The 22918-nt window shown below is 38.3% G+C and overlaps 2 protein-coding genes across 11 annotated transcripts in view; one reads left to right on the forward strand and one right to left on the reverse strand.

Annotated features, from left to right (window-relative positions):
• LOC127441883 (rho guanine nucleotide exchange factor 4-like) overlaps window positions 1-10517 on the forward strand; it is a 142005-nt gene extending 131488 nt beyond the window's left edge. For 7 of the 9 annotated variants that reach the window (XM_051699417.1, XM_051699421.1, XM_051699418.1 and 4 more), the window contains 10 exons: window positions 995-1171; window positions 1467-1661; window positions 2243-2422; window positions 2518-2750; window positions 3157-3286; window positions 3370-3501; window positions 3716-3959; window positions 7278-7355; window positions 7601-7848; window positions 9545-9691. In XM_051699417.1, the coding sequence (XP_051555377.1) occupies window positions 995-1171; window positions 1467-1661; window positions 2243-2422; window positions 2518-2750; window positions 3157-3286; window positions 3370-3501; window positions 3716-3959; window positions 7278-7355; window positions 7601-7842 (1611 nt within the window). In that variant the 3' untranslated portion in view covers window positions 7843-7848; window positions 9545-9691. Of the gene's footprint in view, window positions 1-994; window positions 1172-1466; window positions 1662-2242; window positions 2423-2517; window positions 2751-3156; window positions 3287-3369; window positions 3502-3715; window positions 3960-7277; window positions 7356-7600; window positions 7849-9544 lie in introns of all 9 variants that reach the window. The other 2 variants (XM_051699419.1, XM_051699424.1) reach the window with 1 other exon arrangement.
• A 458-nt stretch (window positions 10518-10975) lies between these two features.
• LOC127441888 (endophilin-B1-like) lies at window positions 10976-22446 on the reverse strand. Of its 2 annotated transcripts, XM_051699434.1 has the most exons (11): window positions 22022-22446; window positions 21467-21608; window positions 19420-19548; window positions 17709-17842; window positions 17507-17599; window positions 17037-17123; window positions 14413-14436; window positions 13686-13775; window positions 11975-12075; window positions 11509-11734; window positions 10976-11370 (listed from the first exon to the last, which is right to left on the reverse strand). In XM_051699434.1, the coding sequence occupies exons 1-11, from the start codon at window positions 22082-22084 to the stop codon at window positions 11263-11265; spliced, it is 1197 nt and encodes a 398-aa protein (XP_051555394.1). In that variant the 5' UTR covers window positions 22085-22446; the 3' UTR covers window positions 10976-11262. The 2 variants fall into 2 exon arrangements, with proteins under 2 accessions (XP_051555394.1, XP_051555393.1); XM_051699433.1 differs by lacking the exons at window positions 14413-14436; window positions 17037-17123 and having other exon boundaries at window positions 22022-22436.
• Between the last annotated feature and the right edge of the window lie 472 nt (window positions 22447-22918).

Below are 22918 nucleotides of genomic sequence, written 5' to 3' on the forward strand. Positions count from 1 at the left end.
AACTGGACTTTTGACGCCAAATCTTGTCGTTACTGAGATATTGCCCTTGTAACTAGCTCTGTTCTCCCCTATTATTGCAGAGTGTACTGAACAGGTGTAATCAATTCAATGTACCAGCTAAAGATGTCAATTAAGTAAGGGCTAATGTACAGTCAGACGGTTGTTACTGCACAATAAACCCCGACAGGGGGATCAAGACCCCGACGCAAAGCGCCAATTACACGGCTACTAACCAAATAAATAAATACATGGACATAAAATATTGATTTGTGTTGAAATTATGTAAATTGAGAAGAAAGAAATGGCTGAACAGCTGAAATCAACCTCCGATTTGCATTGGAGTTCTGTTGGTGGTTTCTTTTTGTGAAAATGACCATCTGACTCCTCATTATTCAGCCTTTTACAAGACTACTTGCCAGATAAACAAATAAATAGACATGATACTTTGATTTGCGTTGAAATTGTGTAATTATGTGAGAAGAAATAAATTGCTGAACAGCTGAAATCAACCTCTGGTTTGCATCTGAGTTTTCTGTTGTTCATTTTGCGAAAATGGCCGTCTGCCTCCTCATTTTCCAGGCTATTAAAAGACTTCCTACCAAATAAACAAATAAATGGAAATGAAACATTATTACCTTACTTGAAGAGATCACACAGTGACCAAAAAAGCAGGAGAGACAGCTCGCAAGGACCTAGATGAGCAGTCTGATATGTGGAGCTGCGGTGTTTACAGAGCAATAACATACCACTAGATGGCACCATTGACCAACCAGAATCTAATATTTCAGGCTGCCATGCAATAATGAAATACAACTTTAAAGTAAAATCTACATGATTGACTTAATTTTCTGGTGGATACTGTTATGTTACCTAATCTTACAAAGTTCTAGAAAATGCTTCCTAGAAGATCTGGCAAACTTTTTCTGTTATTGTAATCAGTTATATAGGGAATGTTTCATTGTTCATTTTGCCTTTATCATGGGTGTCTTAATAGCTGATCAGTGATGGCAGTGTGTGTGCGGAGGCTCTATGGGACCACGTCACCATGGATGACCAGGAGCTGGGCTTCAAGGCTGGGGATGTCATCGAAGTAGTGGATGCCACAAACAAGGAGTGGTGGTGGGGCCGAGTGCTGGACAGTGAGGGTTGGTTCCCCGCCAGCTTTGTTCGGGTAAAAGAGAACAGAGTTTCTGCTCATGATAAAAAGAAGATTAGATTACAGTAACAATATGTCATCATTATTACCTTGAAGAGTCATTTTTACACCCATATTCTTTTTGCAAGCACTTCAGCAAAAAAGCAACTACACAATGAATATATGTAAATATATGCATTTTTAAATAAGTATTAAGTGCCAGATATTGATGAATTGACATAGAAACTACTTCATGTCCTACATAGTTTTTAAGTTTCAGTATGATACATTTTGTTGTGATGCACTAAATTAATATTCCTGTTATTGGTAGTTACGGGTGAACCAGGATGAGCCCATGGATGAGTACTTTGCCCATCTGGACGGGGATTCAGAGGGGGGTAGTGCCAGCACGGTGTGCTCCCTAGGACCCGGTCTGCCCTGCAAGGAGCAAATGAGAGCCAACGTCATCAATGAGATCATGAGCACAGAGAGGGATTACATCAAACACTTGAAGGACATCTGTGAGGTCAGTTCCTCTCTCAATTTACCACATGGCTCAAACTGATTAGTTCTCTCTCAGTATGTTTATCGTGTTACATCATATTACAGTGTCTATAGAGTCACTCACCACACTGTTTACATGCTGAGAGAATGACCTGATTCAAACCACAAGGCCTACATCAGAATAATAAGTGTTTCTTCGAGATTTTTGCATTAGAACAGATAAAAATTTAACTTGCGATGTGTAATGGCACTTAAACACTAGTTAACATTGCATTTGAATGCTCTGAATACTTTGATTTTAATGGGGATGGTGCATCGCGAAAGTAAATAGAAAAAAAACAAGGGTTTGTGAAGGTGACACCTAACGTACTGTACTCTGACGTAGATGTCCATTGACCAATGTGAACTTCATAAACCTCAAGTTGTAATCATTCACTTGATTTCAAAATGACTCGGTTCAAATCATGACCATCAAAATAAATCTTCCACATTCCTATCTGTCAAACGCTCCTTCAGAGCTTTCTCTAGTATGTAAGTGCCTTTAGTTTCAACCTTGTAGTGCTTGTAACGTGCTGGGTTTGATACACTTTTCATGACATCCAGGGCTACATAAAACAGTGTCGGAAAAGGACAGACATGTTTACCGAGGAGCAACTGCGCACTATCTTTGGCAACATTGATGAGCTCTACCGATTCCAGAAGAAGTTCCTGAAAGCTTTGGAGAAGAAATTTAACAAAGACCATCCTCACCTCAGTGAGATTGGCTCATGCTTCTTAGAGCATGTAAGCTGACTTTAAATTCATCCATCACTTCCTGATTGGTAAGTTGCTGAGGATTCTTACTCTATTTAACTTCATCTCCCCCTTTCCCCATCCAGCAAACAAACTTCCAGATATACTCAGAGTATTGCAACAACCACCCCAATGCCTGCGTGCAGCTCTCCAAACTGATGAAGATCAAGAAGTATGTGTTCTTCTTTGAGGCTTGTCGCTTGCTCCAGAAGATGATTGACATTTCACTAGATGGATTCCTGCTTACTCCTGTTCAGAAGATTTGCAAGTACCCTCTACAGCTGGCTGAACTGCTGAAGTATACCAACCCACAGCACAGGTACTGAACCTTCTTAGTCTTAGGCCCTGTTTACACCTAGCTTTAATATACATTTTGAATGATCCCATCACAAGTGGTCAGGCGATACAGATAGCTTTTACACCTGGTGATAACATGCGTCTCAAATACATTTTCTCTGACCACTTGTCATTGGTTTTATAGGAGGATGGATTCGTCTTTAAAAATGCAATGTGGTCACATACATTTCTTTTTATCTCTGATCGCTAAACGTGTTGGACAACTGTTCACAACAGGATGTTAATACCAAATGTAAACGGGGTCTTAGATATCCAGTAGGTCTACGACAGTTTGTCTAGATGCTATGCAGTTAACATCCATGTAGGTCCAAGCTTAATGAGTACCAGATTAAAGAGACAAATACAATTTAGTATGTTTTGCTTTTCAGAGATTATAAGGATGTGGAGGCTGCCTTAAACGCAATGAAGAATGTGGCCAGACTGATCAATGAGAGAAAGAGGCGTCTGGAGAACATTGACAAAATTGCTCAGTGGCAGAGCTCCATAGAGGACTGGGAGGTAACGTACAGGCCTCATTATGGGCAGAGTTTACACTGATTCACTCCAGATCTGGCTGGTCTTATATCTTTCCCTCTCATTAGGGTGAAGACATCTTGAGCAGGAGCTCCGACCTTATTTTCTCTGGAGACCTGACCAAGATCTCCCAGCCACAGGCCAAAGGCCAGCAGCGAATGTTCTTCCTCTTTGACCACCAGTTGGTTTTCTGTAAAAAGGTCAGTGTCAGTCAATCCATCACTTTGAACTTCATTTTGGCATGTCAATGTTACTTTGAGAGCATTCTTTCTATTATATCTGGAACCCAGTGTTGTTACTATGTAATTGTGCAGCTAATATTATTATTAATTACTAATCGTACAGTATTTAATACCTTATTTATGTGCATGATGTTCTCAAAAAAGATGTTTTGCTGTCTGATTGGCACCACAGGATCTGCTTCGGAGAGATATCCTGTACTACAAGGGTCGGTTAGACATGGATCAAATGCAAGTGGTGGATGTAGAGGATGGGAAGGATAAGGACTTTAACGTGAGTGTGAAGAATGCCTTGAAACTCTGTTCTCCTGGTGGAGAGGAGGTCCATCTTCTATGTGCCAAGAAACCCGAGCAGAAGCAGCGCTGGCTGCGAGCCTTTGCAGATGAACGGGAACAGGTTCAGCATGACCTCGAAACAGGTGAATATCATTATAATCTAGTCAGACTCTTGGAAAAGCAATTACTGTAGAAGCACTGATTTTATTTTCTTTAAATAGTTTCATAATTTTTGGTAACACTTTATAATAATTTTAATTAAAGACATTAACAAACATTATTTCACAGCTCTGTGGAATATTTGACTGTTTGGTCAATCACAATGTTTTTGTGTAATGACCGCTTAAAGGAATAGTTCACCCAAAAATGAAAATTTGATGATAATTTACTCACCCTCAGGCCATCCAAGATGTATCTGAGTTTCTTTCTTCATCAAAACAGAATTTAAGATTTTTAGGATTTCATTTCAGGCCTCCTCTAAACAATGCAAGTGAATGTCCTCAATTTTTTGATGGTTCAAAATGCATATTTAGGGTGTATCAAAATAATCCACACGACTCCTGTCGACAAATAAAGTTCCTCTGAACCCAAATGATTGATTATTTTGAGAAACAAAACAGTACTTATATATTTGAACTACAAATGTTCACTTCCGTACATCTGTGACGCGCGCGCATCAGAGGGATGATGTACGCTCGTTGGTAATGTCACGCATCATGTGGAGGAAGAGGCAGGAAGTGTGTCATTGTTTACATTTTATTATTATTATTATTTGGAAATTATTTTTTATTTTATTTTATATTGTTTTGAAATTGTTTTGGACTGTTTTGGTTTGTGAACGGAGCTTGGTTTGTGGTCTGTGCAAGTTTCTATTGTAAACAATGACGCGCTTCCTGACTCCTCCTCCACGCGACACGTGACCTTACCAACGAGCTTACGTCATCCCTCTCATGAGTGCATGTCACAGAGATGTAGGGAAGCGAACCTTTGTAGTTAAAATTCTATAAATATTGTTTTGTTTCTCAAAATAATCAATCGTTTGGGTTCAGAAGAACTTTATTTGTCGACAGGAGTCATGTGGATTATTTTGATACACCCTAAATATGCATTTTGGACCGTCACAAAATGGAGTACATTCACTTGCATTGTTTAGAGGAGGAGGCCTGAAATGAAATCCTAAAAGTCTTAAATTCTGTTTTGATGAAGAAAAAAACTCAGATACATCTTGGATGGCCTGAGGGTGAGTAAACTATTCCTTTAACTATAAAACTGACTGTTGTCCCAGGCAACAATTTCCTACATACAGCTGCTGTGCTACTTTCTTAGTAGAAGCTTTAAGATAATCTACAAGCTATTAAAATAATTTCTACTCAATATTTCATGTCCATTTATTTATTCATTGTGTAGGAAGCCATGTTATAATGGGATAATGTACAGTCAGCAAGTAATTATTGGACAATAAGCCCTTTCAGGGTGATATAAGTTCCTAATCAGTGACTGAACATTATCCTTTACACATTACCTGATAAATTGAATAAATGATTATCTTATGTATATTTAATCCATATGCGCTCCTCTGGTCATTTCTGTTCCTTTTCATTTTTGTTAATTTAATATCTTTATCTGATTGGTATGAGACTTGGTGACTTTTCTTCCACTGGCTATTTTAGCACATAAAAAATAAATAAATAAATAAGATAAGTCTTAGTGGTCGTAAAAAGTGTTGGTACTCCTGTCATTATGAGGACTCTCTATAGACATAATGATTTTTATACTGGACAAACTATAGATTCTATCCCCTAACCCTACACCTAAACCTAACCCTCATAGAAACCTTTTGGCATTTTTACATGTTCAAAAAAATCATTGTTTAGTATGTTTTTTAAGCTGTTTTATTACAGGGATACAAGGGGTGTCATCATAAACCACATTTATAGCATAATACCCTCGTAATTACTAGTTTGTAACCTAAAAACAAATGTCCTCATAAACCACAAAACCCAACTCAGACACACACACACACACACACACACACACACATACAGATCAAAGGCTGTGTTTGAGACAGTTTACCTTATCGATGGTGGGAAAGTGTTCAGGTTTGACTGTAATCATAATGTGGTATCATTGCAAAAACAGACACTTCAAAACAATACTTTTATTAGTCGCGTTCACACATACAGTTATTCCAGAAAATAACTTACAATTTCCAGTTTAGAGGTCATGTGTGAACACTGCCCTTTTGAAAATACTGGTACATTTTGCTCTAGCAATTGTATCATCACCTATACATTTCTTTATTGATGGTATGTGTGAACAGCACATTTGGTACATTTACCAGTAAAGGCAACCCAATGGTTTTCCTGTGATTTACCTGGGGCCGGTTGCATAAAACTGTTTTAGACTAGTCTTACTAGTTAGTCGTCAAAAATGTTGGTCTTAATTTTTTCATTCAGTTGCATAAAAACTTATATTTGTCTAATTTAAGACTAAAATGTAAGACAGCACGCCCATAGGCTAACTTTTGTTTACATTCTATGTTGCCATGCAAAATAACTGTCAGCTGAGCCAGTGGGGGCTTGAGTTGAGACTTTGTAGAAGACTTTGACTTCAACGATGGTAACAAAATGTCATGTGTTTTTTATTATTTGGATTAAAATCTCTAAACTTGTTCATTAGAATCAATTTTGAAGCACTGTAGTCCTCTAATAAGCAAATATTTTCAGCGTGCTTGCGATGGTGGTTCGGGCTGATCTTCCAATGTATCACTATCGGACTCGGGCTCAAATTGGTAAGGTAAAACAGACATTTTTTTCAGACGGAGCTGAAACTCAGATATGGTAGTGGCGTTTCCTTTCCGACACGCGCTGTAAGTGGTAGACCAATCACAACAAACTGGAACATCTGACCAATCAGAGCAGAGTAGGCTCTCTGAAAGGAGGAGTTTAGAATGAATCCTTTAGAACGGATCATTGAACGAGTCATTTTTGACACTGGGGGAAAAAAAAAGGTAATGCTGCAATTTGAATTATGAGCAATTGAAAGTGTTTTTTGACCTTGGATGCGTGTAAATCTATTGTATGAGACCTTTAAAACAAAATTAGGCATGTTTAAAAACCATAATAGGTGCACTTTAAGTTAGTGGCTATGTTTATACAACCGGCCCCTGGTTGCATGTGTGAATGGGGCTATTAAAGTTAGTGTTATTACATTTCTTTTATAAAAATAAGAAAATACTCGTTTATTGTGTTCGGGTCAAATTTGACCTGAAGAGCACAAGTGTGATTCTAAAACGAAGAGTGCCAAAGGGTTAAACATTTAGAAATATATATATACTGTATATATTCATATTTGAATGCATTATATAATGTTTGTTTGAGGCTTATTAATGAAAGTTATTATAAAGTGCTAGCCATTTTAGATAGACGCTTATGAATGTTCTCGTTTCTCCTTCAAACCAGGTTTTACAATTACAGAAGTCCAAAAGAAGCAGGCCATGCTGAACGCATCTAAAAGTCACCCAACAGGGAAGCCCAAAGGTACCTTTCAGCTGACTTTGACATTTGTATTCCTCATAATCACTGAAATTCAATATTATATGTTTAGTGAAAAGAGACACACATTGTAGTTAGTAGCACGGATGCTGAAATCATTCCAGTTTAGCATGTTGCATGTACTAAGAGTTCTGTCTTGTGTGGTCACTTTTCATCTTATTGCAAAAATGTCTTTGATCTGATGTTGTGTGTTTGTGTTTCAATATTACCTCTGCACTGCCTTGGAAAAGTTTTAGCTTTACAGCACTTGTTGGCACTCAGAACTCCTCCTCGTCTACACCCAAAAACGTCCAAGTGCCTACGTTTTTCCGAACCTTCAGGACCTCTGGCTCCCAGGGCCACCTTAACTTCACCTCTCCTCCCTGAAAGCCCACAGCGGAGGCAGGGGCGGGGGGTTAGGGTGCCCCCTGGGGTCCTGCGCAGGGCAATATCCTGGGCAATATCCTCTCAAAGTAGAGAACCGATCGAGTAGTCCAGGGTAATTCCCGAGTGTGTTAGTTTGATTTTCGCTTCTAAGGCTTGACTAAGTTAGGCTTCTAACTCATACCTGCCAACACTCCCGATTTTACCGGGTTTCTCCTGTTTTTCACCCCTCCCGCTGTACTCCCAATTTGCAATTTCTCCCGATAAACTCACGATTTTCCACATCCTTACTTTGCTAATGAGAATGTATTAGACCTCCAGGTAGGGTTAGTTGCTGACCATCCTGTAAAATACGGAATCAATCTATATTTAAATATGAAATGATGCGTCCTGTATCGAATCAATACAGGATGCGATTTGTCCCGTAAGCTGGTCAGATGACGTCCTGGCGAAATTGTTCCAGATCGTTAAATGAACTTTGCTATAAGTTGGACATTTTTCATACGGTAAAGAGTCGTCTGAAAAATTGAAACATTGTGCTAAAACGGTGGATATTTTATTGAAAAAAGAAGGTTAAATGTTCAAAAAGATGTACAAATATACACAGATCCATTAATTTATGAAAACAATCACTGAGTCATAAAGACAAGTACAGATGAAGGAAAAAATAAATAATAAAAAAACATAAAAATACATATAAACCAACACAGATGTATACATACTGTAAATAAGATAAGAAGATAAATAATCGAAGAAATACATTTTTATTTTTTTTTTATAAGTCAACTTTTATAAGTTCTCAGCATATAAGAAAGGATATACACTTTTTATTATTAATAACTCAAAATGAATTTATTGCTAAAACTGTCAAGGATGTGATATGGGACCATCTGAATACATTTCTTAGTATTATTCATCTTCAGGGGTATCGCTGCTCACCGGTATTGCCGCTCCCTATACGCATATTACGCAGTCTGCTCCCTACAGGAGCACCATCTTACCCTATAGGGGCACCAGAAACTCCACCGAATACCGTTCCTCGCACATACAAACCACATACCCCCACCCCCACCCCCCAAAAAAAACAACTCCCTATTTTTCACAATCAGATGTTGACAGGTATGTTCTAACTTGACTGTTCTAGTCTAAATAATTCACTGGCACTCCATACTTTCCTCATAATTGGACAATTAAAAATGCTTTTATAACACTAAAACCATTACAGCATAATATTCCATAATACTACAATACTTAGAACTGTCCCAGCTCAATGCTAGCCAACTGAAACAAGTTTATCACTTACTAAAACCATACAGTGCCCCCAAAAAGTATTTGGACACTTAATCCACACTTTAAAATGTATAAATGTCTTTCAGTTATATAGCAAAAAAGCAAACCAAGTTGCATTTGAAATAAATATAAACACACTTTTCAAAACAAATTATTTGAACACTTTCTGGTTGTCAAACTCTGTGCAAGATGTCCATAATGTGCTGAACTGCATCTGTGGTTACTCTGCTACGACACCTGTGTGAACTTGTTTCTGAGAAAAGCATCTAGCATCATATGTTTGCAGATGCCAATGTTATTTTTTTAATTTAATGCAATGACATTCAAACATTTTTAAATGTGATTTAGGTATCCAAAAGTGTCCAAATACTTTTTGGGGCCATTTTTACTGTATGTCTACATCTTTTTTCTTAACCTTGTTATCTAATCAATGAAAGAGGATAAGAGAGATGGAATGTTAAGAGAAAATGGGTGCCTGTTCCTTGGGTTGTGACCTCTTGTTTATGTCTTCCACCCTGCAGCTGTGACCAGGCCCTACTATGACTTCCTGCTGCGTCAGAAGCATCCCACGCTTCCCACCTCTTTGCCCCAGCAGCAGGTCATCATGTTGGCTGAACCCAAACGCAAGACCTCCAATTTCTGGCACAACATTGGACGCTTGACACCGTTCAAAAAATGAGGGACTGCATAGACTTAAGGTTGTGCCTGAACTTGTGTTTCTATCCCAGTGTACATTTTTACTGTCCAATTGCGAAAGCACTTTATGGGTTGGTTACAATCACAGCGTCACTCCCAAACATTGTTGAACATTGTGGGAGGGCATTCCTGCTATGTTATTAACAAACGATGGCTACTACTGCTCATCCGCTCCAGCTGCAACTCCACTTTCCAGCACTAACACGACTACTGCTGCATCATATGGACATGCTTCTTTATTGAAAGAGCCCTTCTTGAAGAGATGACTTCTTTATATGTTGGTTAATTTATTATCAAATTTTCAATGTATGCCAGCTATCCACAGTGCCCAACTACTAGCTTTTGTATGTAATTTGATACTTTTGTGTGGCCCATGATGATGTTTAAAGTTTAAAAGGGTTTCGCTCAATATATAAGGAGACTGTGTTGAGATTTATTACTGTATAAAGTTCCTCTAGGCTGTCATAAGAAGTCAGTTGATATCACGTCAGTCTGTGTATGCAACTTATCCGAACTTTCTCATCTCTAAATTATACTTACACAAATGAGTTTCATGTATGCGCTCATTTGATTCTGCTGCCTATTAACTCCTGTGTAACGACCTTCTCTTTGAAGTGCCATTCGAAACGTAACCCAGATATTATGATGGGGGTTGCATGAATTTGCTGTGAAACTCGACCCAAATAATATTCTGTCATTCTTATAGATAATTGTACTATTAAATTAAGAGTATGTTTGACATCTGTGTTAAATATGTATGGTTATCTTTGAGCACAAACAAAGTGTTTATAAAAAGCATTTGTAAGTGTAATGTTCCTGATATTTGGAAAATTTAAAGGGGATGTGTTATTTTTTCTGTTAAAATATTTTTTATGCCAGTTTAATATGCAGAGACAACTATAAGTCGTTTTTAGGTTGATTTACCAAAACCCGTGTTTTGTGTGTAGCGAGAGAGAAAAAAAAAAGCTGTTTGGAAAATTATTTTTGCACTTCCACTTGGTGCCGTAGTCTACAGTAGTAGCCACTTTTTGTTTCCATTTTATCTTCACAGAAAGGAAATATTGCCACCCATCGGTTAAGATTCATGTCAGCTTATCAGTTCACTTTTACCATTGACTTTTTCCACAATTAGTATCCAGTGTGAATAGCTTGGTCTTTGATGGAGAGACAGTTGAAAACAATACATAATCGTAAAATTAAGATTAAAAATATTTTTAAAAAGTATGAAAAAAATATATATAACAATAAATAGCACCTAGATTGTTTGTATAATTTTTATTCAAGCACCATAGCACAATCAATTAGTTTAGCAGTGAAAAGAAGACAAAATCCATTGGCACATAAATCAGAGTAGTTGGCAATCTCAGACTGCTTTAAGTTTATGTAAGGCTACTATGAAACTCCTTGAGGAGGCATTCACACATTAACACATGGCAGTGTAGAAGACATTTCTATTGCTTTGTACTACATTAACTGTATAGCCATCTGATCCCATCTGGAGTGTTACTGCAGTCAAACTCATATATAGTGGTTTTCACTGATCTTAATTGAGCAGCTCCAGGTAAGTAATTGGCACTTTGCCTTTTTGATTCCCCCTCTGCCCCATCAGCCAATCAGAATCCATGCCTGGAACACTGCTCACTGTGATCACCTGGCAAGTAAATAACCACACAAACATACACATTAAGACCAGTAATAACTTGCCAACCATTCTAATTTGACTCAAGTTCATCGAGTGAACGCATGTCTCTGTTTCATGACAATCTGAAAACATATGATTTAAGCTCACCTCATCAGCAAGTAAAGAGAGCTCCTTGCTGCTGGCGGCATCGTAGTCGTACAGCACACGGGCCTTACGTGTGCCAGAAGTGCTGCGGAGCTCGTTGAGTGCGGGTGAGGCCTGGCTGGGGGGAGGAGCGGGCAGTGAGGCGGCCACTGGCACAGTGGGAACTGAGATACTGGCAGAGGAGCTCCTGGCTGGCTGATTGTTATTAGGGCAGAATGTGGAAGGGAAGCTGGAGGAAAAGAGGGATTGGTTACTAATGGTCTTCTACACTGGTGGATTAAATATAACAACCAGATTTATATATCCTACTCAGAAATAAAAAATAAAAAAAACCTTTACATTGCAATTTGACTGTTTGTGAGAACAGATGTTTTCCATTGTGGATGCATGTAGAAACATTAATGTAAAGTTACACACTGATGTTACAAATATATGCATAAAAATATAAAACAAAATATACAAATCCAACCTTCCCAGCTGTTTCTGCAGATTGACCATGTACTGATAACACTGTGCATAATAAGCGGCTTGAGCATCCACAAAATCGTTCAGACAGTGCAAGTGATGGGCCTGAATAGACAGGAAAGCACGGCCATCATAACATATACAGTACATACATATAATATACATACATTATATTTAATCATCCTTGATTCTGATTGGTCAGTCACTGCATTCTGCGGTCAAATGAGCACTCAACTGTGTAATTTAAAGTTGTCCAAGGAACTGATTTACTACATATTTGTGCTAGTTTCTCTGCCGTCTTTTTTTCTTCTCACATAATTTCAATTTAGTTTTTTTTTTTTTGTGTGTGTGTGATAATGACAGTCTGACTGTACATCTCTTACATAATATCCATCATTTTCATGGATATACACTGGGAGCCAAAAGTTTGGAATAATGTATAGATTTTGCTTTTATGGAAAGAAATTTGTACTTTTATTCACCAAAGTGGCATTCAACTGATTTCAATGTATAGTCGGGACATTAATAACGTGAAAAAATACTATTACAATTAAAAAAAAAAAAAAAAAAAGTTCAGATCTTCTTAAACTACTTCAAAGAGTTCTCATTAAAAAATCCTCCACGTGCGGCAATGACAGCTTTGCAGATCCTTGGCGTTCTAGCTGTCAGTTTGTCCAGATTCTCAGGTGATATTTCACCCCGCGCTTCCTGTAGCACTTGCCATAGATGTGGCTGTCTTGTCCACTTCTCACGCACCTTACAGTCTAGCTGATCCCACAAAAGCTCAATGGGGTTAAGGTCCTTAACAATTATCTTTTCCAATTATCTGTTGTCCAATGTCTGTGTTTCTTTGCCCACTCTAACATTTTCTTTTTGTTTTCTGTTTCAAAAGTGGCTTTTTCTTTGCAATTCTTCCCATAAGGCCTGCACCCCTGAGTCATTTCTCTACAATTATACATGAAACTGGTGTTGAGCGGGTAGAATTCAATGAAGCTGTCAGCTGAGGTCATGGGAGGCGTCTATTTCTCAAACTAGAGACTCTGATGTACTTATCCTCTTGTTTAGTTGTACATCTGGCCTTCCACATCTCTTTCTGTCCTTGTTAGAGCCAGTTGTCCTTTGTCTTTGAAGACTGTAGTGTACACCTTTGTATGAAATCTTCAGTTTTTTGACAATTTCAAGCATTGTATAGGCTTCATTCCTCAAAACAATGATTGACTGACAAGTTTCTAGAGAAAGCTGTTTCTTTTTTGCCATTTCTGACCTAATATTGACCTTAAGACATGCCAGTCTATAAAATACTGTGGCAAATCACAAACAAACACAAAGTTCATTTAATGAACCAAATCTTTTTCAACAGTGTTTGATATAATGTTAAGTGATTTTTTAGTATCAAATTAGCAATTTAGCATGATTACTCAAGGATAAGTTGTTGGACTGATGGCTGCTGGAAATGGGTCTGTCTAGATTTGATTAAAAATAGCTTTTTTCAAATAGTGATGGTGCTGTTTTTTACACCAGTAATGTCCTGACATTACTTTGTGATCAGTTGAACGCTACTTTGGTGAATTAAAGTACCAATTTCCTTCCGAAACAGCAAAATCTGTACATTATTCCAAACTTTTGGCCACCAGTGTGTGTGTAATATATATATATATATATATATATATATATATATATATATATATATATATATAATGCAGATTGAAACATACATGAGTGCTGCTGATGCCCTCTAGTAGAAGCCTGGTGATCTCTGCTTGCCGGTCAAACTCACTCTGTGCTATCCTCAGTTCTGTCTCTGCCTGAGGGAAAAAACACAAACACACATACACAAAAATGACTACTACTGATATTTACACATATTACCAGTGGCGAACTGGCCATAGGGAGAACCGGGACTTTTTCGTGAAACGGGGCCGGTTTTTAATTAAAATCCAGGGCTGATTTGTCTTCCCAGTCCGCCCCTGCCCAGCACCATGAAAAGCCTCAGAATAAAATGGACGTTTCGCCTGTTTTACTTGCTGCGCTATAGTGAACGAGACATTGACAGGAGGAAACAAACAACTTTGCAGCTCCCTCTGGTGGTCACAAGTATGATGTTTGATCTGTATGTAAAAAGAGCGGTTTCTCGCTCATCAAACCATACAGGAAAATTACTATGACTGAGATGCCCTACTATTACCAATATTACATAGACACATTGCTTAAGTTTGCTTTCTGTGCAACAAAGTAAATGCAACATTAAGCGCAACAGGAATATAAACAACTCTATAGCTTCCCCTGGTGGACACAAATATAAACTGTATGTAATAAAGCAGTTCTTTGTTTCTCAATCCATCTTGCAGGGTGAGCTCATGTAAAAAAGTACTAGCGCAAAATACCAAGGTAGTTTTTATAAAGGTGTGTGTTCCTCTATATGGTCAGGTGAGGAAAACTCACCTGCTTGACTTCGTCAGCCCACATCTGGCCAGCATTCAGAGACAATGACAAACTCATCAGGTAATGGATGAAGACTACACCCAGACCAAACAAACTAATCACTACACACAAAACAATCCACAACATTCATAACTGTCTGGATAAGTTATGCAAGAGGAGGGTAATGATTTCACCACTTATGCACAAACACATTAACTGGAAGTAGCATAAATGAGGAAGCGGTTTACTTTTAAAAAGGAATTATGGCAGCTCAATAGTTAACATGAATTCATTTGGTAAATGTTAATTTCTATGTATAAAAACATTAACTAATGTTAACAAATAGAACATTATTGTAAAGTGTTAACGGAAATACATATGAAGCACACAACAAAGGATTAAAACATCCACTGTCAAAGCGTGAGCACAAGATAAAACATGCAAAACACTGAAATATGAGTCAAACTGCCTAACCGGACAAGTTTGGACTTACCAAGTTTACTTGGGTATTAAATCTTGCATTCTATATTATTCTATTTCATTTCTTAAATGCATTTTGTAAATTGCACATTATAAATTATGAAACTGCCAAACAATGTAATATATATACAGGTGCATCTCAATAAGTTAGAATGTCGTGGAAAAGTTCATTTATTTCAGTAATTCAACTCAAATTGTGAAACTCGTGTATTAAATAAATTCAATGCACACAGACTGAAGTAGTTTAAGTCTTTGGTTCTTTTAATTGTGATGATTTTGGCTCACATTTAACAAAAACCCACCAATTCACTATCTCAAATTAGAATACATCATAAGACCAATAAAAAAAACATTTTTAGTGAATTGTTGGCCTTCTGGAAAGTATGTTCATTTACTGTATATGTACTCAATACTTGGTAGGGGCTCCTTTTGCTTTAATTACTGCCTCAATTCGGCGTGGCATGGAGGTGATCAGTTTGTGGCACTGCCGAGGTGGTATGGAAGCCCAGGTTTCTTTGACAGTGACCTTCAGCTCATCTGCATTTTTTGGTCTCTTGTTTCTCATTTTCCTCTTGACAATACCCCATAGATTCTCTATGGGGTTCAGGTCTGGTGAGTTTGCTGGCCAGTCAAGCACACCAACACCATGGTCATTTAACCAACTTTTGGTGCTTTTGGCAGTGTGGGCAGGTGCCAAATCCTGCTGGAAAATGAAATCAGCATCTTTAAAAAGCTGGTCAGCAGAAGGAAGCATGAAATGCTCCAAAATGTCTTGGTAAACGGGTGCAGTGACTTTGGTTTTCAAAAAACAGAGTGGACCAACACCAGCAGATGACATTGCACCCCAAATCATCACAGACTGTGGAAACTTAACACTGGACTTCAAGCAACTTGGGCTATGAGCTTCTCCACCCTTCCTCCAGACTCTAGGACCTTGGTTTCCAAATGAAATACAAAACTTGCTCTCATCTGAAAAGAGGACTTTGGACCACTGGGCAACAGTCCAGTTCTTCTTCTCCTTAGCCCAGGTAAGACACCTCTGACGTTGTCTGTGGTTCAGGAGTGGCTTAACAAGAGGAATACGACAACTGTAGCCAAATTCCTTGACACGTCTGTGTGTGGTGGCTCTTGATGCCTTGACCCCAGCCTCAGTCCAGTCCTTGTGAAGTTCACCCAAATTCTTGAATCGATTTTGCTTGACAATCCTCATAAGGCTGCGGTTCTCTCGGTTGGTTGTGCATCTTTTTCTTCCACACTTTTTCCTTCCACTCAACTTTCTTTTAACATGCTTGGATACAGCACTCTGTGAACAGCCAGCTTCTTTGGCAATGAATGTTTGTGGCTTACCCTCCTTGTAATGATTGTCTTCTGGACAACTGTCAGATCAGCAGTCTTCCCCATGATTGTGTAGCCTAGTGAACCAAACTGAGAGACCATTTTGAAGGCTCAGGAAACCTTTGCAGGTGTTTTGAGTTGATTAGCTGATTGGCATGTCACCATATTCTAATTTTTTGAGATAGTGAATTGGTGGGTTTTTGTTAAATGTGAGCCAAAATCATCACAATTAAAAGAACCAAAGACTTAAACTACTTCAGTCTGTGTGCATTGAATTTATTTAATACACGAGTTTCACAATTTGAGTTGAATTACTGAAATAAATGAACTTTTCCACGACATTCTAACTTATTGAGATGCACCTGTCTATATATATATTATATATATATATATATATATATATATATATATACATATATACACACACACACACACACATACATGCATGCCTTGACATCACATAAGACAACAGACACAGACAGTGATTCATATTCTGTCAAAGGGCAGTAAAAAATCTAAACCAAAAAAATAGACACTCAAGAACTGCATTATGTTGCCCTCAAAGTTAAATAAATTCAATGAATGGGGTGTCAAGGATATTTCACAAATTAAGATGCATATTTATCAACTATGAGGTTTTTGAAGATATGAATGAAGTCAAAAATACATGCTAAATTGACATAGCTATTTCTGTTCTATTACTTTGGACAGATATACAAGCAAAACAATGTATTTTTAACCATGTTCTATCCAGAGAATGATTTCTCCAAAGATGGCAGGTTTTGTTAAGGGCAAGAGGGCAGATGTTTTATTAGACACAGCAGACAAACCTTTAGCCACCTGACATGCAAGAAGCTGAGCATGTAAGAAAAGTGAGCCACATACTCCTCTCCCAGTGGAGGGGTTGAGTTCAGCTCCTTCAGACGGAGGCAGGCAAGCAGACAGAGAGAGATATAATGAGAGAGAACTGGGGAAAATAAGAGAGGTTAGAGATCCACAGACAGTAAGCACACAAGCATAGGGAAAGTACAGTCGTTAGCATACACCAGTTGCAATGCAAGAATCATGAGCATCACCTGTGTTAATTATACTGCGCTAAGAGCAAAAGATAGCCGGCAGCCAGCTTGGGAAAAGATGACAGGTCATCTTGTACTATTTGAGTTTCTCTTCTCTATGGCCACATCTCATATGAACAGACTAAAAACAAAGTATGGTTAAACTTGAAATTCTACTGAAGAATGAAACTGCTGATCATTCAGTTCTCTGTGTGTGTGTGTGTGTGTGTGTGTGTAATACTAACTGCAGAGCGAGCATCAGCCACTCTAGCCTTCTTCAGTCTGTTTTTGGCCGAATCCAGATCCAGACGCTTGTTCTGAAGCAGTTTTCGCTCTTTCTGTAAAGAAATGCCAGTTTCTTAACATCAGCTATGGACGGTAAAGGTATAATGCTGCTGTATGATATATATAGCGGTATGACTGGTGCACTAGAACGTCGATACTTACCGCTATGGTTTTAAAATCGCCCTCGATGAAGTTCCTAAAGGGAGTGAGAAAATTGATAGCTGAGCTCTGGATGAATTCTTTCTCTGCACTGCCTACCAGCTTCTCAGTTTCCCCACATTTAATGAGAGCACTCCCTGCAACACATCAGAGAATGAGAGGACATGTTTGACATTGCATTTAGCTAAAAAAAGACATGTTTTAGCTCTGAACTACAACAGATGAGTTTAACTTACATAATTATGTGGTACATAATATTTTAGGGACACTTCACCCAAAAATGAAAATTCTCTCATCATTTACTCACCCTCATGTCATCTCAGATATGTATGACTTTCTTTCTCCTGCTGAACACAAATAAAGATTTTTAGAAGAATATTTCAGCTCTGTAGGTCCATACATTGCAAGTGAATGGTGGCCAGAACTTTGAAGGTCCAAAAAGCACGTAAAGGCAGCAGAAAAGTAATTCATAAGACTGCAGTGGTTAAATCTATATAATCAGAAGCGATATGATAAGTGTGGTGAGAAACAGATCAATATTTAAGTAATTTTTTTTCTATAAATCTCCATTTTCACTTTCACATTCTTCTTTTGTTTTTGGCAATTCACATTCTTTGTGCATATCGCCACCTACTGTGTAGGGAGGAAAATTTATAGTAAAAAAGGACTTAAATAATGATCTGTTTCTCACCCACACCTATTATATAGCTTCTGAAGACAATTATTTAACCAATGAACTCTTGCTTTTATATGCTTTTTGGACCTTCAAAATTCTGGCCACCATTCACTTACGACTGGACCTACATAGGGGAGATATTCTTCAAAAAACTTCATTTACGTTCTGCAGAAGAAAAAAAGTTGTACACATCTGGGATGGCCTGAGCGTGAGTAAATGATGAGAGAATTTTCATTAACCTAGTTTCCATCCACTTTTCGCGCTGTTTTGTTATCAACAAAGTGAAAATTCGTAAAAAAAAAAAAATGTCTTCAGCTTGTTTCCATTCCAACTGCCTTTTTTCGATAAAAATTGTGTGCGTGATGACGTCACTCTTAAAAAAACACTTTGTCGCATAAATTTTGGTTTATCACAAAAGAAATCTGCCCTTAAGCCGTTTCCATACAGAAATGTTTCGCCTCCCAGATGTCCCTAATATTTTTTTCCACCAAAGTTTTGGTAAAATTGGGAGAGTATTGAGACAATTAATTGAAATTAACCAGCTAACTGTCATTTTAATTTCACAAATAAATGCAATCAGAAGATGAGGAATTGCAATCAAAAGGGAGCTGTTGCCCTTCTGATAGGACTGTAATATCGGTCCTGATGTTGCGCCTATTGCAGGTTGCCACCGGTTCCGACCCGAAAGTGCATCATCATGGCCCTGTTCAAGCTGGCAACCTGCACCAAGTAGTGGGGGAAACAAAAGGACATGTTAATTGTTAGCCTCAGTCACCCTTCACTTTCATTGCATTTTTCTCTATACAGTGAAAGTGAATGGTGCCTGAGGCTAACATTTTGCATAACATATCTTTTTGTGTTCCACAGAAGAAATGGGTTAAGAAGTAAGTCATATGGGTTTGGAGTACCCTGAGGGTGAGTAAATTTGTATATCTCTAAGTATGTTCTCACAAAATGTAAACACAAAATGGCAACTGATAATGCCATGACACTGGTTCCACTGTGCATGGGACAACACGCAATATGTAATAAACTTACCGTATGCTGTTCCAGGTCCAAACTCGTGCCCAGAGTCGATCATGCACTCCCCCAGCAACTCGTGGTTGTTGGCACGTGTTGGGACTTTTTTGTCCAGCATCTCATAAAGGAACTCCTCCATCCTGACATCTACCCACATCACACAAATTCAATTAAGACCAGCGAGAGTCAGATGAGACCACATGCATCCACTTAAGCAAGGCCTATTAACCACAAGCACACATTATTGCTGCTAAATATCAAAAGTACTGTATCTTACAAAGTTTAACTGTGGATACTTGTGATTGTCATGGGAAAATTATGAGCCTTTGCCTTTATGTTGTCATCAAATGCAGCCATTACAAAGTGATATTTGTCTGTAAGAAATTGACTAGGCCATGGGGACTAAACTCTATGACACTGAAAAAAATTATATATATATATGTATATACAGCTCTGGAAAAAATTAAGAGGCCACTGCAAAATTATCAGTTTCTCTGGATTTACTATTTATAGGTATGTGTTTGAGTAAAATGGACATTTTTGTTTTATTCTATAAACTGCTGACAACATTTCTCCCAAATTCCTCAACCAAATTTCACAGTGGATTTGAGACACTGTAGCTTGAAGGCCTCCGTCTAACCATTAGACAACCAGGTGGAGTATCGGTGATGATCTGGGGGTGCTTCAGCAAGGCTGGAATCAGGCAGATTCGTCTTTGTGAAAGATGCATGAATCAAGCCACGTACAAGGTTATCCTGAAAGAAAACTTCTGCTCTGACAATGTTCCCCAATTCTGAGAATTGTTTTTTCCAGCAGGACAATGCTCCATGCCACACAGCCAGGTCAATCAAGGTGTGGATGGAGGACCACCTGGTTCAAGACCCTGTCATGGGCAGCCCAATCTCCAGACCTGAACCCCATTGAAAACCTCTGGAATGTGATCAGGAGGAAGATGGATGGTCACAAGCCATCAAACAAAGCCGAGCTGCTTGAATTTTTGTGCCAGGCGTGGTATAAAGTCACCCAACAGCAATGTGAAAGACTGGTAGAGAGCATGCCAAGACGCATGAAAGCTGTGATCTAAAATCAGGGTTATTCCACCAAATATTGATTTCTGAACTCTTGAAGTTAAAACATTAGTATTGTGTTGTTTAAAAAAGAACTTGTTTTCTTTGCATTATTCAAGGTCTGAAAACACTGCATTTTTTTTGTTATTTTGACCAGTTGTCATTTTCTGCAAATAAATGCTCTAAATGACAATCTTTTTATTTGGAATTTGGGATAAATGTTGTCAGCAGTTTATAGAATAAAACAAAAATGTTCATTTTACACAAACACATACCTATAAATAGTAAATCCAGAGAAACTGATAATTTTTGCAGTAGTTTCTTAATTTTTTCCCATTGCTGTATATCTATCTTGCATTTGTGATCTTACATTTTTCTTCATATAACAGAGAAGAAAAAATTAAGATCACAAATGCAAGGGGGGCCTGGGTAGCTCAGCGAGTAAAGATGCTGACTACTACCCCTGGAGTCGCGAGTTTGACTCCAGTCAGGTCTCCTAAGCAACCAAATTGGCCCGGTTGCTAGGGAGGGTAGAGTCACATGGGGTAACCTTCTGGTGGTCGCTATAATGTGGTTCGCTCTCGGTGGGGCATATGGTGAATTGTGCGTGGATGCCGCGGATAACAGCTTGAAGCCTCCACACGTGCTAGGTCTCCGTGGTAATGTGCTCAACAAGCCACGTGATAAGATGTGCGGGCTGACGGTTGACACTGTTCTCATTTCCTGGCTACAGAAGTAAATCATCATTAAGACTAAGACTCTACTCACCAACAGGTTGCAAACCATTGCAAGTAACAGATGGGGAACCTAACACTCTTCTCAAGCAGTTAGCTCTTGTTTACAACATTAGCAGCATGACTAACCAAACTATCAACCTGACTTGCAGAGTTCACTTCCTCTGTACCAAAGATACAATGAGCATTTTTTTTTTTTTTTTTACAGTGACCATCGATATTGTTGACATACAGTCCTGTTTGAACAAACGTATTTCTTCTTACTGGGGTTTGGCTGCAGCAGAACTTCTGTCTGTTTCATGATCTTCTCTGTCCAGTGTTTGGTGGACTCTGCCCGGCCCATGAGGGTCTCCAGGTGGGCATCTAGCTCAGTCCTTTCCGCCTGCCCAAACTTCTCCTCCGTTAACTGCAACACATTGTCCAAACAATTACTGAACAACATTTGGTGTCAAACGCAAAAGTGACACATTTCTGACACACTACATTTGAGTGTTTTCAGTTGACGTATATTACTTCACACATTACATTTGACAGTGTATACATTACTGTCGTGTTTCAAAACCTGCCTAACCACACAGCATTTTACAATCAAATGCTGCCCAAATTTGACTTTATAGTTAACACATAGCATTAGACTTGCAAATATGATAAACTCTGCAACAAACAGACAATAATCGATATATTTAGTATATTACATTATGTATTTCATTACAGTGTTTATAACATGCTAAAAACAGGTAAGGTAATATGTAAATGTGAAAAACGACAAAAAACCAAACGGGACGTCTTTTGTGTTTTAAAGACATTTAAATACATTACCTGTACAGCACGGCTGAGGAAAGTGCCAGCATCTGCTGCCAGTCGTCTAACGTTGAACTCCATGTCTGTATGTTTATGAATACACTGATGTTTAAGAGTCACTACAGTATGTTTGCAAACGCAGATTAGCCAGCTACAGCCTCTCTCCGCCCTGCCAAAACACTTAATAATTCAGCTCGCTTTTCCGTGATAAGCGTGTTGTCCATGTAAAAGTCGAGACTGGGAGTAAAATGACCAAAAAATTACAGTCTAAAGCTGTCGTTTCAGCTGTCCGATGTGAGTACTGTGGTGTATCTATAGTGTAGCTGCTAACGTTGAGCAGCAGCTCTTCTTCTTCTTCTTCTTCTTCTTCTATTGTATGGCGGATCACAGTTTAACAGTGCATTACCACAGCAGCAGCTGTTGGGAGTGTGAAGAGGAAGACGGGTCAACGGCTGTGTCAATCCCTAGTGTACTGACTACCTAGGGTGTGTTCCATTCAGAAGTAATCATCCCTATTAAGCCCTATTTCCTTCTAAGACGAAAGCCTCATTTAAGCCGTTTGGATCGCAGTGCTAAACAGCAGTTTTGGGCAACATAGGCGTGTTTGGAATTAAATAAAAAAATGTAGACAACATTTTTGTTATTATTAGGTTTTGAGATTTTGAGCCACAGCCAAAGAGTCTGTCACCAGAGGAAGAAATAAAAAAACTACAGTGAGACCAGATGGAGACACATTCTCAGCCTGACATACTAACAAAGTGAAAAAGAAAAAGGAAATAAATAATATAATAGGAATGTATAATATATATTAACCCTTAAATGCATGGGAATTTCACCAAACATTCTTACATATTCAGCTCTTTAGAGACCTGGCACTAACAGCTATCATAAATGGATCTGCAAATAGAGTAACAT

Source organism: Myxocyprinus asiaticus, chromosome 6 (genome assembly GCF_019703515.2).
Source record: "Myxocyprinus asiaticus isolate MX2 ecotype Aquarium Trade chromosome 6, UBuf_Myxa_2, whole genome shotgun sequence".
NCBI lineage: Eukaryota > Metazoa > Chordata > Actinopteri > Cypriniformes > Catostomidae > Myxocyprinus > Myxocyprinus asiaticus.

Bases quoted from the DNA above. Each gene is read 5' to 3' on its own strand.
- LOC127441888 (XM_051699434.1), bottom strand. From the start codon at position 22,084: ATGGAGTTCAACGTTAGACGACTGGCAGCAGATGCTGGCACTTTCCTC. The intron at 14,437-17,036 runs GTTTGTCTGCTG...AATGCTGGCCAG, and splicing joins TGCATGTCAGGTGGCTAAAG to ATGTGGGCTGACGAAGTCAA. The intron at 13,776-14,412 runs GTGAGTTTTCCT...TTTTTCCCTCAG, and splicing joins GGGCTGACGAAGTCAAGCAG to GCAGAGACAGAACTGAGGAT.